This window comes from Salmo salar, chromosome ssa07 (assembly GCF_905237065.1).
Source record: "Salmo salar chromosome ssa07, Ssal_v3.1, whole genome shotgun sequence".
Lineage (NCBI taxonomy): Eukaryota > Metazoa > Chordata > Actinopteri > Salmoniformes > Salmonidae > Salmo > Salmo salar.
In genome coordinates, this window is record NC_059448.1 from 20,258,296 (window position 1) to 20,276,449 (window position 18,154).

Sequence of the window (18,154 nt, forward strand, 5' to 3'; positions counted from 1 at the left end):
CCCCTCGGTTTTATTCAAATGTACTTGTTGTATTGTTTTATTTTTACTTTATTTTTTGACCGTCATTCTATGCCCCGCCCAGCAACTCCACTCCCACTTGTCTCCAATTCCATATCCCAACCCTCAGCTTCCCTCAGCCCATTCCACTTATCCCTGCTGGCCACCCACTTCGAATTTCTACACACCATATATCTTTCAACTATGCTATGATGTTTAACATACAACTTGAATCTATCTAATCGAACAGAATCCACATCAAAAAACATTGACTTGAATAGGAAATACCATTCTAATACTCCAATACCTTGAATGATATTGAAAAAGATAGAAAATTGATGGACAGGAACTGGTGCATTCTAGCTGTTATTGGAAATGGCTTTTGGTGTTTACTCAAGGTGTGTTCTCAGTGGGTGCATTCTGGATTATTATTTAAGGTATGTGAGATGAGAGAGATGAGAGAGTCTGAGTGAGCCAAGTGATCTTGGTAATGTACCCACCATAGACTGATAGATAAAAGTCCAATATAGAGGGAAATAGGTAGACAGACATAATGCTTTTTGTTACTTTCTAGAGTGGTTCATGCTTGGCTTATTAACAATCATTCATGTCTTGAGATGAGCTTTTGCTGTTCTATTGGGTTTCAGGAAACAAACAATGTTATAAGAAAATATGTTGCACTCTAGCAAAAGTTTGAATTGAATTGACAATCACCAGTTAATTAAATTAGGCCTGATTAATGAAGTTCATGAAATCACTCCTGGTTATACTTACGCACACAAGTTATAATAACCTATAAAGTTTTGGCGCAAACGATCAAAACCACTAAAAGCAACATTTTGTTATACAGTACCCAGTGATTTGATTGAGTGATTATTTGACTTTTTTCCCTGGTGGCTTGGGAACATGTGAATCGAAAGTCAATATCCCACATTTGCATACAAAAACTAAAACCAATTCTTTCAGTCATGCTTTTCAAGAGACAAACATCGACAGATTAACTCTCTGGATGTGGCAGACATGACCTTCACGTGATTCTGGGACTTTGTATTGCCAGCTACATCATGTGCCTGTCCATATACCAGCTGGGAGAGATAACATGGACTCCTTGAGAGGGAGCATCAACACAGTACTGGTGAGGAGGCTCTGGTGGTTGATTTGATGGCTGGTTACAGCCGGTGTTGAGTGGTCGACATAGTTCATCACCCACCTGGATGGTAAATTCAGCAGTTGATCAAAATAGAAAGAAGGGTGAGAAATCAAATACGGTAGATGTATGAATTGACATCAACAGTGACAGAGGTGTAAGGAGTGACACTTTATGCCAGCAGAGCTAAGCGAAGGTGTGGTGCCAATGCTTTGGCTTGTCGACAGCAACTGTTCCTCAGTTTTTTTCCCCTCTGAGGAAGTTAAATGTCAGAGAGACGGATGTAATACTTACCCAGTTTGCAAACAAGTATCCAAAAGCACAGTCTGAGAAATATGAGATAATTTGGTTCTCTGTAGCTGGTGTGGGAGGTGAGTTTTTATTCTACTTGGCATCTTGTTCTGAAGTATCGCATCATGTTGGAATGAGAATTGAGATGTTTGACTTATTCTTGTAAGATGGCTAATTGGGATGTTTGACAAAGTCTTGGCAAAGAGGAACTGTTGGCTTTTCAGGAGAAAAAACAAGAAATTATTTCATGTATATTTTCTTAAACAGATATTTTATTTTCATTATAATCTACCCCGGACACCACACACACATCTATGTGGTGGAAAAGTGACAGGTTCTTTTGGATCTGGGTTGAGCAGGCAGAGTGAAGTAGAGACTAAACAACCGTTTCAAACAAAACAACATATTTAAGAGGACATGTGGCTCAGGTAGGGTACATCTCACATGTTCCATTCCACAGTTTGCTTTTAGCCAATGCATAGTTTAAAATACCAACATCAACAAACCAGACAGAAAGGGGCACAGGAAGTGGCCCTGGAGACATGTGTCCATTTTCTCAGGTTCTCCACAGCTCAAACAACTACGTTATCCATGTGCTCTCAACAAACAATGCCATTAGCTCTCTGCACACCAGGCTCCACCATGCCTCCGGACTACATTCACTTCCTGTGGGCGGATGCCTAGAACATAAAAAACAGGGGGGTTTAAATACACACATTGAAATTTCATAATCAGTTCAATTGTACAATGAAAATGCTTGATGAATTAACTGAATGAACAGGCAATTAGTCACACCTGTGACACACACACATATTCGCATACACACACACACAAACACACACACACCAAAAAGCTGGAAGCGGCACATGGTAAGCGGCACAGAGCAGGCCCCTGAAGCAGGTTAGGGGTTAAATGCCTTGCTCAAAGTGTGCATTATGTATGCGTACAGTACCTATGCATGGGAGTACGTGTGTGTGTGTTAGCACTGTATGTGTATACACATGTGTGCTGAGCCCTCTCAGACAGACAGTAAGAGGCCTTTGAAAGCCAATGACTTCTCCTAACCGGAGCCCATGCTGTTTGGCAAAACGACCCCTTGAGATGATGCTCCGCTCATCCCGAGACCTCATTTCTTCCTCCTTCCAAAAGCTCCTTTATAGTGATGGACTGGACTATCACATGACGTCTGCCCTTGTCGGATATGTAATGCCTCGTTGAGCTTGTGCGCAGGCCTCGCTGTGCCCCCCCCCCTTGTGACAAGCCAGACAAGACGGGGCCGTTTTGAAGTGAGGGTTGGAGAACAGGTATTATGGGATGGGGATGCTTGCCGAGACAGTCGGACAAAAGGAGTACCATTTCCGTGACCTGTCTTATTCTGACACCTGGATGTTCTGGATCTCGACAAGGCTGTCAAGGTGTCCCATTAAAAGGTGCTGTTGGATACATGAGTTTTTTTTTTCTCACGGCAGCCAGTGTTTCTCTCTCTCTCCGTTGTCTATTATTTCCCTCCCTTCTTTAAAATCACAGTATTTTTATTTGACTGTCTCTTTGTGCCACTCCTCCCTTCAGAGAAATGGGAGACAATAGGTACGTACATGAAACATATAAAGACAGGTGCACTAGTCGTGAGATGATGCCCAACCCCGCAGACATACGAACTGACGCACACACACACACCACACACGGACAGACACTGCACACACACGAACGGACACACTGCGCACGCTCCCACATGCGCACACACACCAACTCAGTGTTCATTTATTAAACAATGAGTGCTATAGATTGCTTACCTGTGCTCTATGGTCCTGAAAAGGGGGGGCTTGAATGGATGTGGCTCTTTGGCCGAACCACCAACAGAAACCCAGAACATTGGGAGAATATATTCCCTTTGACCTAAAGAAAAAAGAAGCTAGTATTGAATTAACCATGACATGACGTACAGGCTTTGGAGTAGATTTCTTTTATCTTTTATCCCTGCGATCCTCCCAATATGCCCTTGAAAAACAGACACACACACACACACACACAGAGAGAGAGAGAGAGAGAGAGAGTCTACGTTTCCATGGAAATGGCATGCAATAGTAAGCCTATTATCAATTCTCATGTATTGGCACTCGTTGGCTGGCGATATTTAACCGTAACAAATTAAAAGGCCTCCATGCGTGCAAAGGAATTGATAAAGCCACGGCGCTCTGAGTATTACGTTTGATGTCTTTATCATCAGGAAACTCTACTCAGCTACTGTTGCATAGCCTTGCCACCCTTATGTATCAAATAAATAATTTAAGTTGTGCATATTTTCTTCATTCACCACTTATGTGAGTAGTGTTCTTGAAAATGCTTATCCCAATTCATTGAGATATGCTTTTGCAAGCCTTCAAAATGAAGCTAAACAACCCTTGAACAAACCTTTGCACAAACTATTCTGAATGAAAGAAGCAACCTTAGTGCACAAAACACTAGTACAGCCAGGGATCAAGCTGGTCTACGCTGGTGTATGCTGATCCATGCGGGTCTGTGCTGGTCAGTGCTGGTTGGATGCTGGTCAAGCAAGTCTGACCAGCATGGTCATGTTGGTCTTACCAGCATGGTCTAGCTGGTTATGCTGGTTGACCAGTATGGTCTAGCTGGTCACATTATTAGCCCAGCAAATTTGAGACTCACCACCTGGATTTGGTCTTACGTAGCAAAATTTGAAATTATGTTTTGTACATTGGATGAAAGTAGAGACTCAGAGCAACAAAATGGTATATCAAACACTACATTTTTGAGGAACAATGGGAAAGTAATTCTGCTTAGAAAGTTGATAAACTTGTGAACTCACTTTTGAGAAAATGGCCTTTGAATGTTTTGGTATCTTGTGAAGAGCTCCGCTTTGTCTACACCCATTGAGCATTGTTCACACCCTCTTAACTTCTTACATCTAGACGTTCCGCTAGCGGAACACCGCTCCAATATCCAATGATAGGGCGTGGCGAGAAATACAAACTCCTCGAAAATCCGAAAACTTCCATTTTTCAAACATATGACTATTTTACACCATTTTAAAGACAAGACTCTCCTTTATCTAACCACACTCTCCGATTTCAAAAAGGCTTTACAACGAAAGCAAAACATTACATTATGTCAGGAGAGTACCCAGCCAGAAATAATCAGACACCCATTTTTCAAGCTAGCATATAATGCCACAAAAAACAAAACCACAGCTAAATGCAGCACTAACCTTTGATGATCTTCATCAGATGACACTCCTAGGACATTATGTTATACAATACATGCATGTTTTGTTCAATCAAGTTCATATTTATATCAAAAACCAGCTTTTTACATTAGCATGTGACGTTCAGAACTAGCATTCCCACCGAACACTTCCGGTGAATTTACTAAATTACTCACAATAAACGTTCACAAAAAACATAATTATTTTAAGAATTATAGATACAGAACTCCTTTATGCAATCGCAGTGTCCGATTTTAAAATAGCTTTTCAGTGAAAGCACATTTTGCAATATTCTGAGTAGATAGCCCGGCCATCACAGGCTAGCTATTTTGACACCCACCAAGTTTGGTACTCACCAAACTCAGATTTACTATAAGAAAAATTGGATTACCTTTGCTGTTCTTCGTCAGAATGCACTCCCAGGACTTCTACTTCAACAACAAATGTTGGTTTGGTTCCAAATAATCCCTAGTTATATCCAAATAGCCGCGTTTTGTTTGTGCGTTCAAGACACTATCCGAAGGGTAACGAAGGTTGACGCGCCGGCGCGTATCGTGACAAAAATTTCAAAATATTCCATTACCGTACTTCGAAGCATGTCAAACGCTGTTTAAAATCAATTTTTATGCGATTTTTCTCGTAAAATAGCGATAATATTCCTACCAGGAGTCGTTGTTTTCGTTCAAAGACTGAAAATGTAAAATGGACTCTTCACGTGCACGTCCGTCTCATTGTTCTCAGATCGACCACTATCCAAATGCGCTACTGTTTTTCACCCATGGACTGCAGAGTCATCATTCAACGTTCTGGCGCCTTCTGAGAGCCTATGGGAGCCTTAGAAAGTGTCATGTTACAGCAGAGATCCTCTGTTTTCAATAAAGAGGCTAAAGAAGGCCAAGAAATGGTCAGAGAGGGACCTTCCTGTTTGGAATCTTCTCAGGTTTTGGAAGATTCCATACAGGAAGTGCCCTGTCTGACAATTTGTTCTCCTTCTGTGGCATCTATATAAAAAATACAGCATCTCTGCTGTAATGTGATTTTCTAAGGCTTCCATTGGCTCTCAGTAGGCGCCAGAAAGTGGAATGACGTCTCTGCAGTCTCTGGGCGAAAATCAGCAGGAGTTTTTGTGAGTGGTCAGGCAGGGAACAATGACACTGGAGATGCGCGTCCACGAGACGACACCATGTTTTTCTTTCAGTCTTTGAATTAATACAACGTCGCCCGGTTGGAATATTATCGCTATTTTACGAGAAAAATCGCAAAAAAGTTGATTTTAAACAGCGTTTGACATGCTTCGAAGTACGGTAATGGAATATTTTGAATTTTTTTGTCACGAAATGCACTCGCGCGTCACCCTTCGGATACTGACCTGAACGCACAAACAAAACGGAGCTATTTCAATATAACTATGGATTATGCACCCTCCAAGTTCATCATTAAACTCCAGGCCCTGTGTCTGAACCCCTGACGGGCCGCCCCCAGGTGGTGAAGGTAGGAAACAGTACCTCCACTTCGCTGATCCTCAATACTGTGGCCCAACAAGGATGCATGCTCAGCCCCCTCCTGTACTCCCTATTTACCCATGACTGCGTGAACATGCACGCCTCCAACTCAATCATCAATTTTGCAGATGCCACAACAGTAGTAGGCTTGATTACCAACAATGACAAGACAGCCTACAGGGAGGAGGTGAGGGCCCTGGGAGAGTGGTGCCAGGAAAATAACCTCTCAATGTAGCTGATCATGGAATTCAGGAAACAACTGAGGGAGAACCCCCCTATCCACATCGACGGGACAGCAATGGAAAAGGAGGAAAAGCCTGATGTTCCTCGTTGTACACATCACTGATAAACTGTAATGGTCCACCCACACAGACAGTGTGGTTTGCAAGGCGCAACAGAGCCTCTTCAACCTAAGGAGGCTGAAGAAATTTGGCTTGGCACCTAAAACCCTCACACACTTTTACAGATGCACAATTGAAAGCATCCTGTCAGGCTGCCTGGTACAGTAACTGCACTGCCCACAACCGCAGGGCTCTCCAGTGGGTGGTGCAGCCCAACGCATCATCGGGGGCAAACTACCTGCCCTCCAGGACACCTACAGCTCCCGATGTCACAGGAAGGCCAAAAAGATCATCAAGCACAACAACTACCTGAGCCACTGCCTGTTCACCCCGCTATCATCCAGAAGGCGAGGTCAGTACAGGTGCATCAAAGCTGGGGCCAAGAGACAGAAAAACAACATCTATCTCAAGGCCGTCAGACTCTTAAATAGCCATCGTTAGGATCATAACTTTATTTTAAGACTGTGGTATGTCAGCATAATAGTAGAGAGAATTATTTATTTCAGCTTTTATTTCTTTCATCACATTCCCAGTGGGTCAGAAGTTTACATACACTCAATTAGTATTTGGTAGCATTGCCTTTTAAATTGTTTAAAACAAAGATAAATAACATACAATTTTCTAAACTAATCCAATCTGCTAGTTTGACTTATGCTGGTCCAGCCTATGTTGGTCTACTGTATGCTGTCTTTTTCAGAAGGGATGTTCAAAACTAGGCCTTGATATTTGATACTAATTTACTTCTCTTTTTTAATTGGCGGTGCTGCACACTTGGCCTGGATGGTTTTAATAACTTGCACTTTGCTTTGGGTGTGTTGTCCTGGCATGGCATTTTTATTCTATTGTGCATGACCAATTCCATTGTATTATCTTCTTAACAATATGAATCAGAGTTCAGTTTATTGGGAACGGATCTTCCTATTGGCCAGCCTAGGCCTCTCTTTGAGGTTGATAGTCAGATAATGAACAACACTATGTACTGACAAGTCCTGCAACCTGAATTCAAGCAGACAGAACACACGATATGGGTCGGTCACATCTTTGCTCTAAGAGGCTACTGTTGATTTGTCATTTTGGCTTCTACCCCCAAGATCCATTCTAGTGTTAAATGACCTGTCCGAAGCGAAGCGTTCAGTAAGGAAGGGCACATTGGAAAACAAAAGTGAAAAGGTTGTGAGGTTGCAAGATGAGGCAGATGGTGGAATGAGGCCCTGTAAATGTATTTATTTATTTTAGTAAAACTGCAGCTAGGCAGTGTTGACTTGTAAAAATGGCAATGTCTCTTGTATGTATTATTTTGAACACAGCCTTACGTTGGAGGTTGATCCACTCAGTGATATTTGAGCAAATGTATTCAAAACATGCACGTATGCACACAAATGCAAGTTCCACTTGCTGCTGCCAACATATACAGAAATTCCTTGTAATTTCCTGCCAACAAGATACGTTTTGAGTCACAATCCATCACTTTAGTTCCTAGTATTTACAAATAACTTACTAGCAGTTACTTTGCCAAATCCACCTCTATCAACAAGACAGGTGCAGCACTTTTGACAGGAAATGAGAATTACAAGTCATGCATTTCTGAAAATGACAATTAAATGTTGTCTTTTAAAAACATCAGAAAACAAAATTGACTTGATAATAATTCAGCATTTCTGACGAAATCACCAAACTAGATGAGTGAAACTCAGCCTAGGCCTGCATAGCTACGTACAGCAGGTGGTTCACATAGCTTTAAGCAGAACTCTACGTCCCAAAGATTGCATTTGTTTGTGCCAGGTTGAATTGGAAGTTGGTTATTGAGGTTTCCCAAGATACAGAGACTGTGTGCAGAGATTAATAAGAAGCCTATTCTCTTATCGTCTCTCCAACACCGCAGCGTGCCAGCTTATTCCCCAGATTTGATTATTCTGAGTTTACATTTGCCTCTCTCCTGTTTGCCTCTCCTGTGTGTCATCAACCTGCCGTCATGTGGTCGAGAGTGGCATACGCGTGTGGAATGAGTGATGTGAAGTATAGAATGCCAAGTGAAGAGAGAGAACGTTCCAGGTAAATAACTGTGATCAGAAGTGGCAAGGTGGGAGGAGATATCCGAGGACAGGTTCATTGTAATGGCTGAAATGGAATAAATAGAAAGGTATCAAACACATGCTTTGATACTATTTCATTCAAAAAAAATTGCCATTACAATGAACTTGTCCTCTGATATCTTTCTATGACCTATATAAAAAGCTGATTTGTACGGTGTCCATATTAGGACACACGCCCATTGAGTGTTGGAAGCAATGTCAACTTATCTGTGATTTCGATTGGAGGAGGTGAAATACGGCCAATGCAATTCGACTCGTGCTGGCTGTCGGAGCTGTGAGCTCAGGCTCATTGTACACAGTACAGTCAACACTCTAACCATCTGTTTGTTTAATGCGAAGTGCTTGCTGCTCGTAACGGAGACCCAGATTGTTCAACGGTAAACAGTGTGGGGTCTCATCTTCTTCCTGTTACAAAACTTCCTAGTTGTTTCACTATTACAGTAACTACATTTTTAACTACATTCAAAATCACATGGTTCATTTTGCAGATAACTAATGGTATGCAGTGGATATATAGTACAAAGCTTAATCAATGTACTGTATGTTCATGTCATTTGGAATTGAGTTCTGCTATTACAGACTGCATTTTTTTGCAGCTGGCCTGTATCTACAGTTAGACTAGGGGTGGACCTGGAAAGTCGAACTATATAACCAAATAAATCCTGGTCGGATTATTTAGATTACTGGGCACTCATCTGTAAAAACAATAACATAAAACCATCTAAATATGTATCAGGGGGACAGGTAAGCTTTCGGAATGGAACCTCTCTTTTCCCTCTCCCCTCCTAATCCGGCCCCTCACCCCAACCAAGCTAGGAATTAATTAATGAACCAACGCCTGTTTGCATACATATCCATGTCATTACCGAACAACAAATAGAAAAGAGGCGTACAAACACGGCTAATCGGTGTGGGGGCGTTTATTTAAACAGTAGTCTCTCTCCGAGTGCAGTGTTTATCCTCGGTTAGCGCGCTAAGCTAGGAACCCAGGGAAGGGTGGATAGAACACATTTGGTTAAAGGGAGTCAGGGTGGGGGGTGGGGGGGGGTGTAGGGGCTCGATGCTCGGCTTGGGGGGAGTGTGAGGGAATATGGGAGGGAGGGTAGGGGAGGGGGGTTCTGGATCCTAATAAGCAGTCTCCATGTGCCTTGCCAAGGAATCAGCCTAATCAGTTTTGTATCCCGCTGCCCTGAAATGAACTGGGCCAGACAGGGAGGTGCTAGTTGTTGGATGTGGCTGTGGAGGATATGTGGAGTGGAAACGCACCACTGTGTCGTGTCTTCCCTAATTGTCTGAATGTGCCAATGTATGCAGAGTACGTGCTAATTAGAGCCCTTTGACATTAGCCACAGCTTTGGCTGCATCACGGGGACGGGGAAGGTTCCAACAGGCTCATTAATTGACTATTATGATCGGGTTCAGAGTGCTTGGTTGGGTTCCACAGCGCCATGCATATATGAGTTGTTTATGGTTTGAAATGTGGCCGGTGCCACTATCGCGCAATGATTCTGCATTGATGGAGGTGTTTCAGACTCGGTTGTGTTAGGATGGTGGCCATTGTTTTGGCTGAACTTCTGTCAGATTAGGATCATGGAGCCTGGATTTCCAAAGTTTGCACAATACACTATCTGGAACCATGCTGTGTGGCTCAGTTCGTAGAGCAAGGCACTTGCAACGCTGGGGGTCATGGGTTTGATTCCCATTGGGGCCACCCATATGTAAATTGTGTTGATGTATGACTGTGTTACTTTGGATAAAAACTGTCTGCTAAATGGCATATGCATGGTACTGCTATTATATTTGTTGCTTTGAATGTCAATTGTTCCACCTTTTTCTCAGAGCCAATGACTGCCTGAGAAGTCTGTATACTGTAGTGAAATGCACGTCACATGTTGATGAGTTCTGGGCTGAAGAAAATCTATGTATGTTAGAAGTAATAACTTTTCATTATCATGTATTTCCAGAGGACCCAGAATACTACGGACACACTGCAGAACCTGACAGGGAGGAACATGACAGACTTCCTCTTGAAGACATATGAGAAAGCAGGCAGAAAAAGGTACTCTCACTCTGTGCTCGGTAGCACTTACATAACTTTGAATGTTCAATAATGCCAACAATGTGACCGAAGTTGTTATCTAAGATAACGTGTAATGTAAAGTTCTAAGTCCCACTAATTATAACTCATGAGTCAAGAGTCAAATTAAATGGTACTGTGTGTTGTTTGTGTATGTGTGTGTCTGCATGTGTGTGCATTTATTTGTGTGTTTGTGTGTCCATGCGCGTTCATATCTTATTCATTTGTACTCTGATCTTTGCCCGCACCCCTGCCACCACTACCCAACACTCAAGGTACGGAGGGATTTCCGTTGGAGGAGTTAACTCCCAAGTCAGGATGACTGAACCGGAAATTGAAGCTGTAATCAGGGATTTGAAAAGCCTATTCAATTCCCCCCAGGTATGCTATGGATATTGGGATAGTGGTGGCCTTACTGCCAGCTGTGGAACAGCTTGACTTCTGAGGGAAAACGCATTGATTTAATATCTTCCCTTGTGGGAGGATAAAGGTACGTTTGCTGTGGTTGAAAGCCAGAAGGGATCTACGGAGATCTCAATTCACAGAGGTGCTTGGAATGTTGTTTATCTACATTCAATTATGCATGGACGTAAGAAACCAATCACTAACGCTAAGCTTGTGCTCTTTCTGAAACATGAGATCGAATCTGCTTGAGTGACTCTTGAATTTCAGACTCTTGAATTTCAATACATTACCTTCAAATCAAACTCGAAGGAAAGTTAAAACCCAGATAGACTTTTGGGTGTCCATGGAAACTGGGTATGATTGTCTCAGATGCATCTAATATATTTACTTCTTCCTCTTTTTCTCCTCAACACATTCAAACAAGTGTACACACACCCCTCTATCTATCTCTCTGACACACACACACACACACACACACACACACACACACACACACACACACACACACACACACACACACACACACACACACACACACACACACACACACACACACACACACTCATTAAATGTTCAAACCTGTAGGCGGTCCGGACCTCAAACTTTAAAAGAAAAAAGGCAAATGAAGTCATTCAAGATCAGTGTTACTCTCCCTTGGGTGTCTTAACCATCCTTCTCCAGGGCACTTCTTCAGGCTATGGATTCTCCACACTAACACGACTTTGATTCACAGCCGCAGTGATGATGTAACTATAATGGCTGAACATCAGCCGTTCCCAGCTCTGTGCCTTTCCCTTTTTAAAGTGGGATATGTCTGGCTCACTGACTGTGGTTGCGTCCCAAATGATACCCCTTGGGCCCTGGTCAAAATAAGTGCACTACAAAGTGAATAGAGTGCCATTTGGAACACAAACCTGTGTCTGCTGGGGTTGCAGACAGAGAAAGAACAGTAGTATACAGTGTACTCTAGCAGTGGAATCTCCTCAGGGGAGGACCTTTCTTCTTAGTGAAGATCATAAAAATAGTGAAACATTAAAGTTATCCTTTTTAGATAAAACTATACTAAATATATTCACGTCACCAAATAATTGATTCAAACACACTGTTTTGCCATGAAGGTCTACAGTAGCATCAACAGCACTCTGTAGAGTGGCACCATGATGTAGCCAGAGTTCAGCTAGTTTCCGTCCTCCTCTTGGTACATTGACTATAATACAAAACCTAGGAGGCTTGTGGTTCTCACCCCCTTCCATAAACATACACAATAATTATGACAACCTCTGGAGGAGGTTCTCCAACCTATCAGAGCTCTTACAGCATGAACTGATATGTTGCCCACCCAATCAAAATATCAGAGAATGAATCTAGTACTGAAAGCATATGCTACTGCTAGCTAGCACTGCAGTGCATAAAATGTGGTGAGTGGTTGACTCAAAAAGGGAAAGACAATAGTTGAACAGTTTAGACGCAAGAGAGAGAGAGCGAGAAAGAGATATTTTGTTGTATTTTTTTTCACTTCCGCTTTTGCTTATTTAGCTATCACATGCATCTAAGGTTAAAGTTCAGCAGTGTTGCTACTCTCCCTCGGAGTGGCCATCCTGCAAAGATGACTGCCCAGAGCACAGCGCAGAATGCTCAATGAGGTTAAGAAGAATCCTCAAGTTTTAGCTAAAGACTTACAGAAATATCTGGAACATGCTAACATCTCAGCTGACAATTCTACCATACGTAAAACACTAAAGAAGAATGGTGTTCATGGAAGGACACCATGGAAGAAGCCACTGCTGTCCAAAAAAAAGCATTGCTGCACGTCTGAAGTTCGCAATATTCCATAGCTCTACTGGCAAAATATTCTGTGGACAGATTAAACTAAAGTTGAGTTGTTTGGAAGGAACACACAATAAAAAGCCATAGCACACCAACATCAAATCCTCATCCCAGCTATAAAGTATGGTGGAGGGAGCATCATGGTTTGGGGCTGCTTTGCTGCCTCAGGGCCTGGACAGCTTGCTATCATCGACGGAAAAATGAATTCCCAAATTCATCAAGACATTTTTCAGAAAAATGTAAAGCTATCTGTCCGCCAATTGAAGCTCAACAAAAGTTGGGTGATGCAACAGGACAATAACCCAAAACACAGAAGTAAATCAACAACAGAATGGCTTCAAGAGAAGAAAATACGCCTTCTGGAGTGGCCCACTTAGAGTCCTGACCTCAATCCGATTGAGATGCTGTGGCATGACCTCAAGAGTACGGTTCACACCAGATATCCAAGAATATTGCTGAACTGAAACAGGTTTGTAAAGAGGAATGGTCCAAAATTCCTACTGACCGATGCGCAGGTCTGATCCACAACTACAGAAAACATTTGGTTGGGGTTATTACTGCCAAAGGAGGTTCATCCAGTTATTAAATCCAAGTTCACATACATTTCCTACCCTGCACTGTGAATGTTTACACTGTGTGTTCAATAAAGAGGGGGCAATGCAAATAGTCAGGGTAGCCATTTGATTAGCTGTTCAGGAGTCTTATGGCTTGGGGGAAGAAGCTGTTAAGAAGCCTTTTGGACCTAGACTGGGCTCCGGTACCGCTTGCCGTGCAGTAGCAGAGAGAACAGTCTATGACTAGGGTGGCTGGAGTCTTTGACAATGTTTAGTTCCTCTGACACCGCCAAGTATAGAGGTCCTGGTTGGCAGGAAGCTTGGCCCCAGTGATGTACTGGGCCGTACGCACTACCCTCTGTATTGCCTTGCGGTCGGAGGCCGAGCAGTTGGCATACCAGACAGTGATGCAACCAGTCAGGATGCTCTCAATGGTGCAGCTGTAGAACTTTTTGAGGATCTGAGGACCCATGCCAAATCTTTTCAGTCTCCTGAGGGGGAATAGACTTTGTCGTGCCCTCTTCACGACTATCTTGGTGTGTTTGGACCATGATAGTTTGTTGGTGATGTGGACACCAAGAAACTTGAAGCTCTCAACCTGCCCCACTATATTCCCGTCGTTGAGATTGGGGGCGTGCTCGGTCCTCCTTTTCCTGTAGTCTACAATCAGTCCTCCATGAGTAGTGTTGCTAATAAGTCATTAGTTTTGGGATCATGCTCAGGTAAAACAATTTGGCTAATCTATACTTCCATATTTCAAAGTCCTATTCTTGAAGATCAAGGGGTATAACATTTATTGGAATGACTGTAATTCTGATAGACTTTGGTTTTTAATATAAAGATGTTATTGAATCGTATTATTATATGTAGTAGAAAGCGATGGGTTAGAAGAAGTCTACATAACCAACCTATAAAGTAACATTTAACATCCATAAATGGGCATCTTGTCAAGATTCTCTAAGACAGAACCCAGAAGCAGACCAGGACAAGGTGAGTAAAATGAAGGTGAGTATTTATTGGTAGTCTTGATGTGTAATTTGAGTGATCCAGGAGACGGAGCGGCAGCGGAGGTGAGTTGATGAGAGTAAATGGGTTGATCCAATGAAGTCACTGTATCCACCGACGGCCAGTTAAGGGAGTTGAATGTTCCGGGAGAATGACTGTAGACAGAGTAAATGGGAGTGAGTAACCAGTAACAAGCACAAAACAACAAAACTATCTCAAGAAACATGAGGCTGATACGCTGGCACAACATACTGTTCGTTGCTAACGATCCGGCAGGGAATGGATGTCAGCTCAGGGTTTAAGAAGAGGTGAAGATCAGGACCAGGTGTGCAGAAGGTTGATGAGATGCAGGTGCGGGTAATAAATAGATCTCCCGCCTAACCTCGTTGCCTGGCAACCAGACAGGGTGCGTTCAGGAACCTTAGACAACACTTAAACAAAACAGTCATCTCAGGCAGAAACAGACTCAGGAAGCGGGATTCCTGACACATCTATGTAAACCGTAACATTGATTTATCCTGCAATATATGTCATTGAAATGGTAACATACATTTTTGTCTTCATCTAATGCCTCTTAAGGGGAAAGTCATCTAAAAGTAATGGAATGTAATCAGATTATGTTACTGAGTTTGGGTAACCCAACAGTTACTTACTGATTACAATTTTGGACAGTTAACTAGTAACTGTAACAGATTACATTTAGAAAGTAAACTGGGCACCCGAATGGCCGTGATTGGGAGAGCCATAGGGTGGCGCACAATTGGCCCAGTGTTGTCCGGGTTTGGCCGGTTTAGGCCGCCATTGTAAATAAGAATTTGGTCTTAACTGAATTGCATATGACGTTAATATTGTGCCAACGATGTAGGTAGGCTGTGTGTAGTGGTTAGAGGTTATGATATAAAGGTTTGGCTTGGATAGGTTTTTTAGTCTGGTCACAGACAACTGATGTGTTTTGCACATCAGCTGTCCACAAGTGAAGGAAAAGGGGGGAGGAGGAGAGCACATCGTATAAGGGGTGCATGACTGGCTGCAGGGAAGTCAGGCGCAGGAGAGCAGAACTGGGTAATAACCGGAGCAGTTTAACCTCTATGGGCTAGGCGGGACGTAATCGTCCCACCTACGTAACAGCCAGTGTAATCCAGTGGCGCGATTTTCAAATACCTTAAAAATCCTATTACTTCAATTTCTCAAACATATGACTATTTTACAGCTATTTAAAGACAAGACTCTGGTTAATCTAACCACACTGTCCGATTTCAAAAAGGCTTTACAACGAAAGCAAAACATTAGATTATGTCAGCAGAGTACCCAGCCAGAAATAATCAGACACCCATTTTTCAAGCTAGCATATAATGTCACAAAAACCCAGAAGACAGCTAAATGCAGCACTAACCTTTGATGATCTTCATCAGATGACACACCTAGGACATTATGTTATACAATACATGCATGTTTTGTTCAAACAATTTCATATTTATATCAAAAAACAGCTTTTTACATTAGCATGTGACGTTCAGAACTAGCAAACTTCTGGGGAATTTGCTAACAATTTACTAAATTACTCACGATAAACGTTCACAAAATGCATAACAATTATTTTAAGAATTATAGATACAGAACTCCTCTATGCACTCGATATGTCCGATTTTAAAATAGCTTTTTGGTGAAAGCACATTTTGCAATATTCTAAGTACATAGCCCAGCCATCACGGGCTAGCTATTTAGACACCCGGCAAGTTTAGCACTCACCAATATCAGATTTACTATTATAAAAGTCTGATTACCTTTTGTTGTCTTCGTCAGAATGCACTCCCAGGACAGCTACTTCAATAACAAATGTTGGTTTGGTCCAAAATAATCCATCGTTATATCCGAATAGCGGTGTTTTGTTCGTGCGTCCCAGACACTATCCGAAATGGTAAATCAGGGTCGCGCGCATGGCGCAATTCGTGACAAAAAAAATCTAAATATTCCATTACCGTACTTCGAAGCATGTCAACCGCTGTTTAAAATCCATTTTTATGCAATTTTTCTCGTAAAAAAGAGATAATATTCCGACCGGGAATGTCCATTTAGCTAAACAGAGGAAAGAAAACAAAGCTTTCGGTCGACGCGGGCACGAGCCTGAGTCTCACAGTACTGTAACCAGCCACTACCCAAACGCGCTACTTTGTTTCAGCCAGAGCCTGCAAAGCCACGATTCAGCGTTTTGCCGCCTTCTGAGAGCCTATGGCAGCCGTAGGAAGTGTCACGGGACAGCTAAGATCCTCACTCTTCAATAAACAGAGACAAGAAGAACGACACCTTGTCAGACAGGCCACTTCCTGCATGAAATCTTCTCAGGTTTTTGCCTGCCATATGAGTTCTGTTATACTCACAGACACCATTCAAACAGTTTTAGAAACTTTAGGGTATTTTCTATCCAAAGCCAATAATTATATGCATATTCTAGTTACTGGGCAGGAGTAGTAACCAGATTAAATCGGGTACGTTTTTTATCCAGCCGTGAAAATACTGCCCCCTAGCCATAACAGGTTAAGGTTCCTACCCCTATCATCGCCAAGCCTATCTCCAACGTTTTTAACCTGTCTCTACTTTCTGGGGAGGTTCCCATTGCTTGGAAGGCAGCCACAGTTCGTCCTTTATTAAAGGGGGAGATCAAGCTGATCCCAACTGACTGTTATAGGCATATTTCTATTTTGCCCTGTTTATCAAAAGTGTTGGAAAACTTGTCAATAATCAATGTCTATAGTATTCTCTCTGGTTTGCAATCTGGTTTCCGCTCAGGTTATGGAAGTGTCACTGCACTCAATTATGTCACCATTGCCCTTGATTCTAAGCAATATTGTGCTACTATTTTTATTGACTTGTCCAAAGCTTTTGATACGGTAGAACATTCCATTCTTGTGGGCCGGCTAAGGAGTATTGGTGTCTATGAGGTGTCTTTGGCCTGGTTTGCTAAATACCTCTCTCAAAGAGTGCAGTGTATAAAGTCAGAAAATCTGCTGTCTCAGCCACTGCCTGTCACCAAGGGAGTACCCCAAGGCTCAATCCTAGGCCCCATGCTCTTCTCAATTTACATCAACAACATAGCTCAGGCAGTGGGAAGCTCTCTCATCCATTTACATGCATATGATACAGTCTTATACTCAGCTGGCCCCTCCCCGGATTTTGTGTTAAATGCTCTACAACAAAGCCTTCTTAGTGTCCAACAAGCTTTCTCTACCCTTAACCTTGTTCTGAACACCTCCAAAACAAAGGTCATGGGGTTTGGTAAGAAGAATGCCCCTCTTCCCACTGGTGTGATTACTACCTCTGAGGGTTTAGAGTTTGAGATAGTCACCTCATACAAGTACTTGGGAGTATGGCTAGACGGTGCACTGTCCTTCTCTCAGGACATATCAAAGCTGCAGGCCTAAGTTAAATCTAGACTTGGTTTCCTCTATTGTAATCACTCCTCTTTCACCCCAGCTGCCAAACTAACCCTGATTCAGATGACCATCCTACCCATGCTAGATTACGGAGACATAATTTATAGATCGGCAGGTAAGGGTGCTCTCGAGCGGCTAGATGTTCTTTACCATTCAGCCATCAGATTTGCCACCAATGCTCCTTATAGGACACATCACTGCACTCTATACTCCTCTGTAAACTGGTCATCTCTGTATACCTGTCGCAAGACCCACTGGTTG

The 18,154-nt window shown here is 42.6% G+C and overlaps 1 protein-coding gene across 1 annotated transcript in view; it reads left to right on the forward strand.

The window, feature by feature from the left end:
* LOC106608787 (phospholipid-transporting ATPase ABCA1) overlaps nt 1–18,154 on the forward strand; it is a 305,836-nt gene that overhangs the window by 198,382 nt on the left and 89,300 nt on the right. Inside the window, exons 34-35 of the mRNA XM_014206928.2 lie at nt 10,559–10,653; nt 10,947–11,052. Of these exons, the coding sequence (XP_014062403.2) occupies nt 10,559–10,653; nt 10,947–11,052 (201 nt within the window). The remainder of the gene's footprint in view (nt 1–10,558; nt 10,654–10,946; nt 11,053–18,154) is intronic.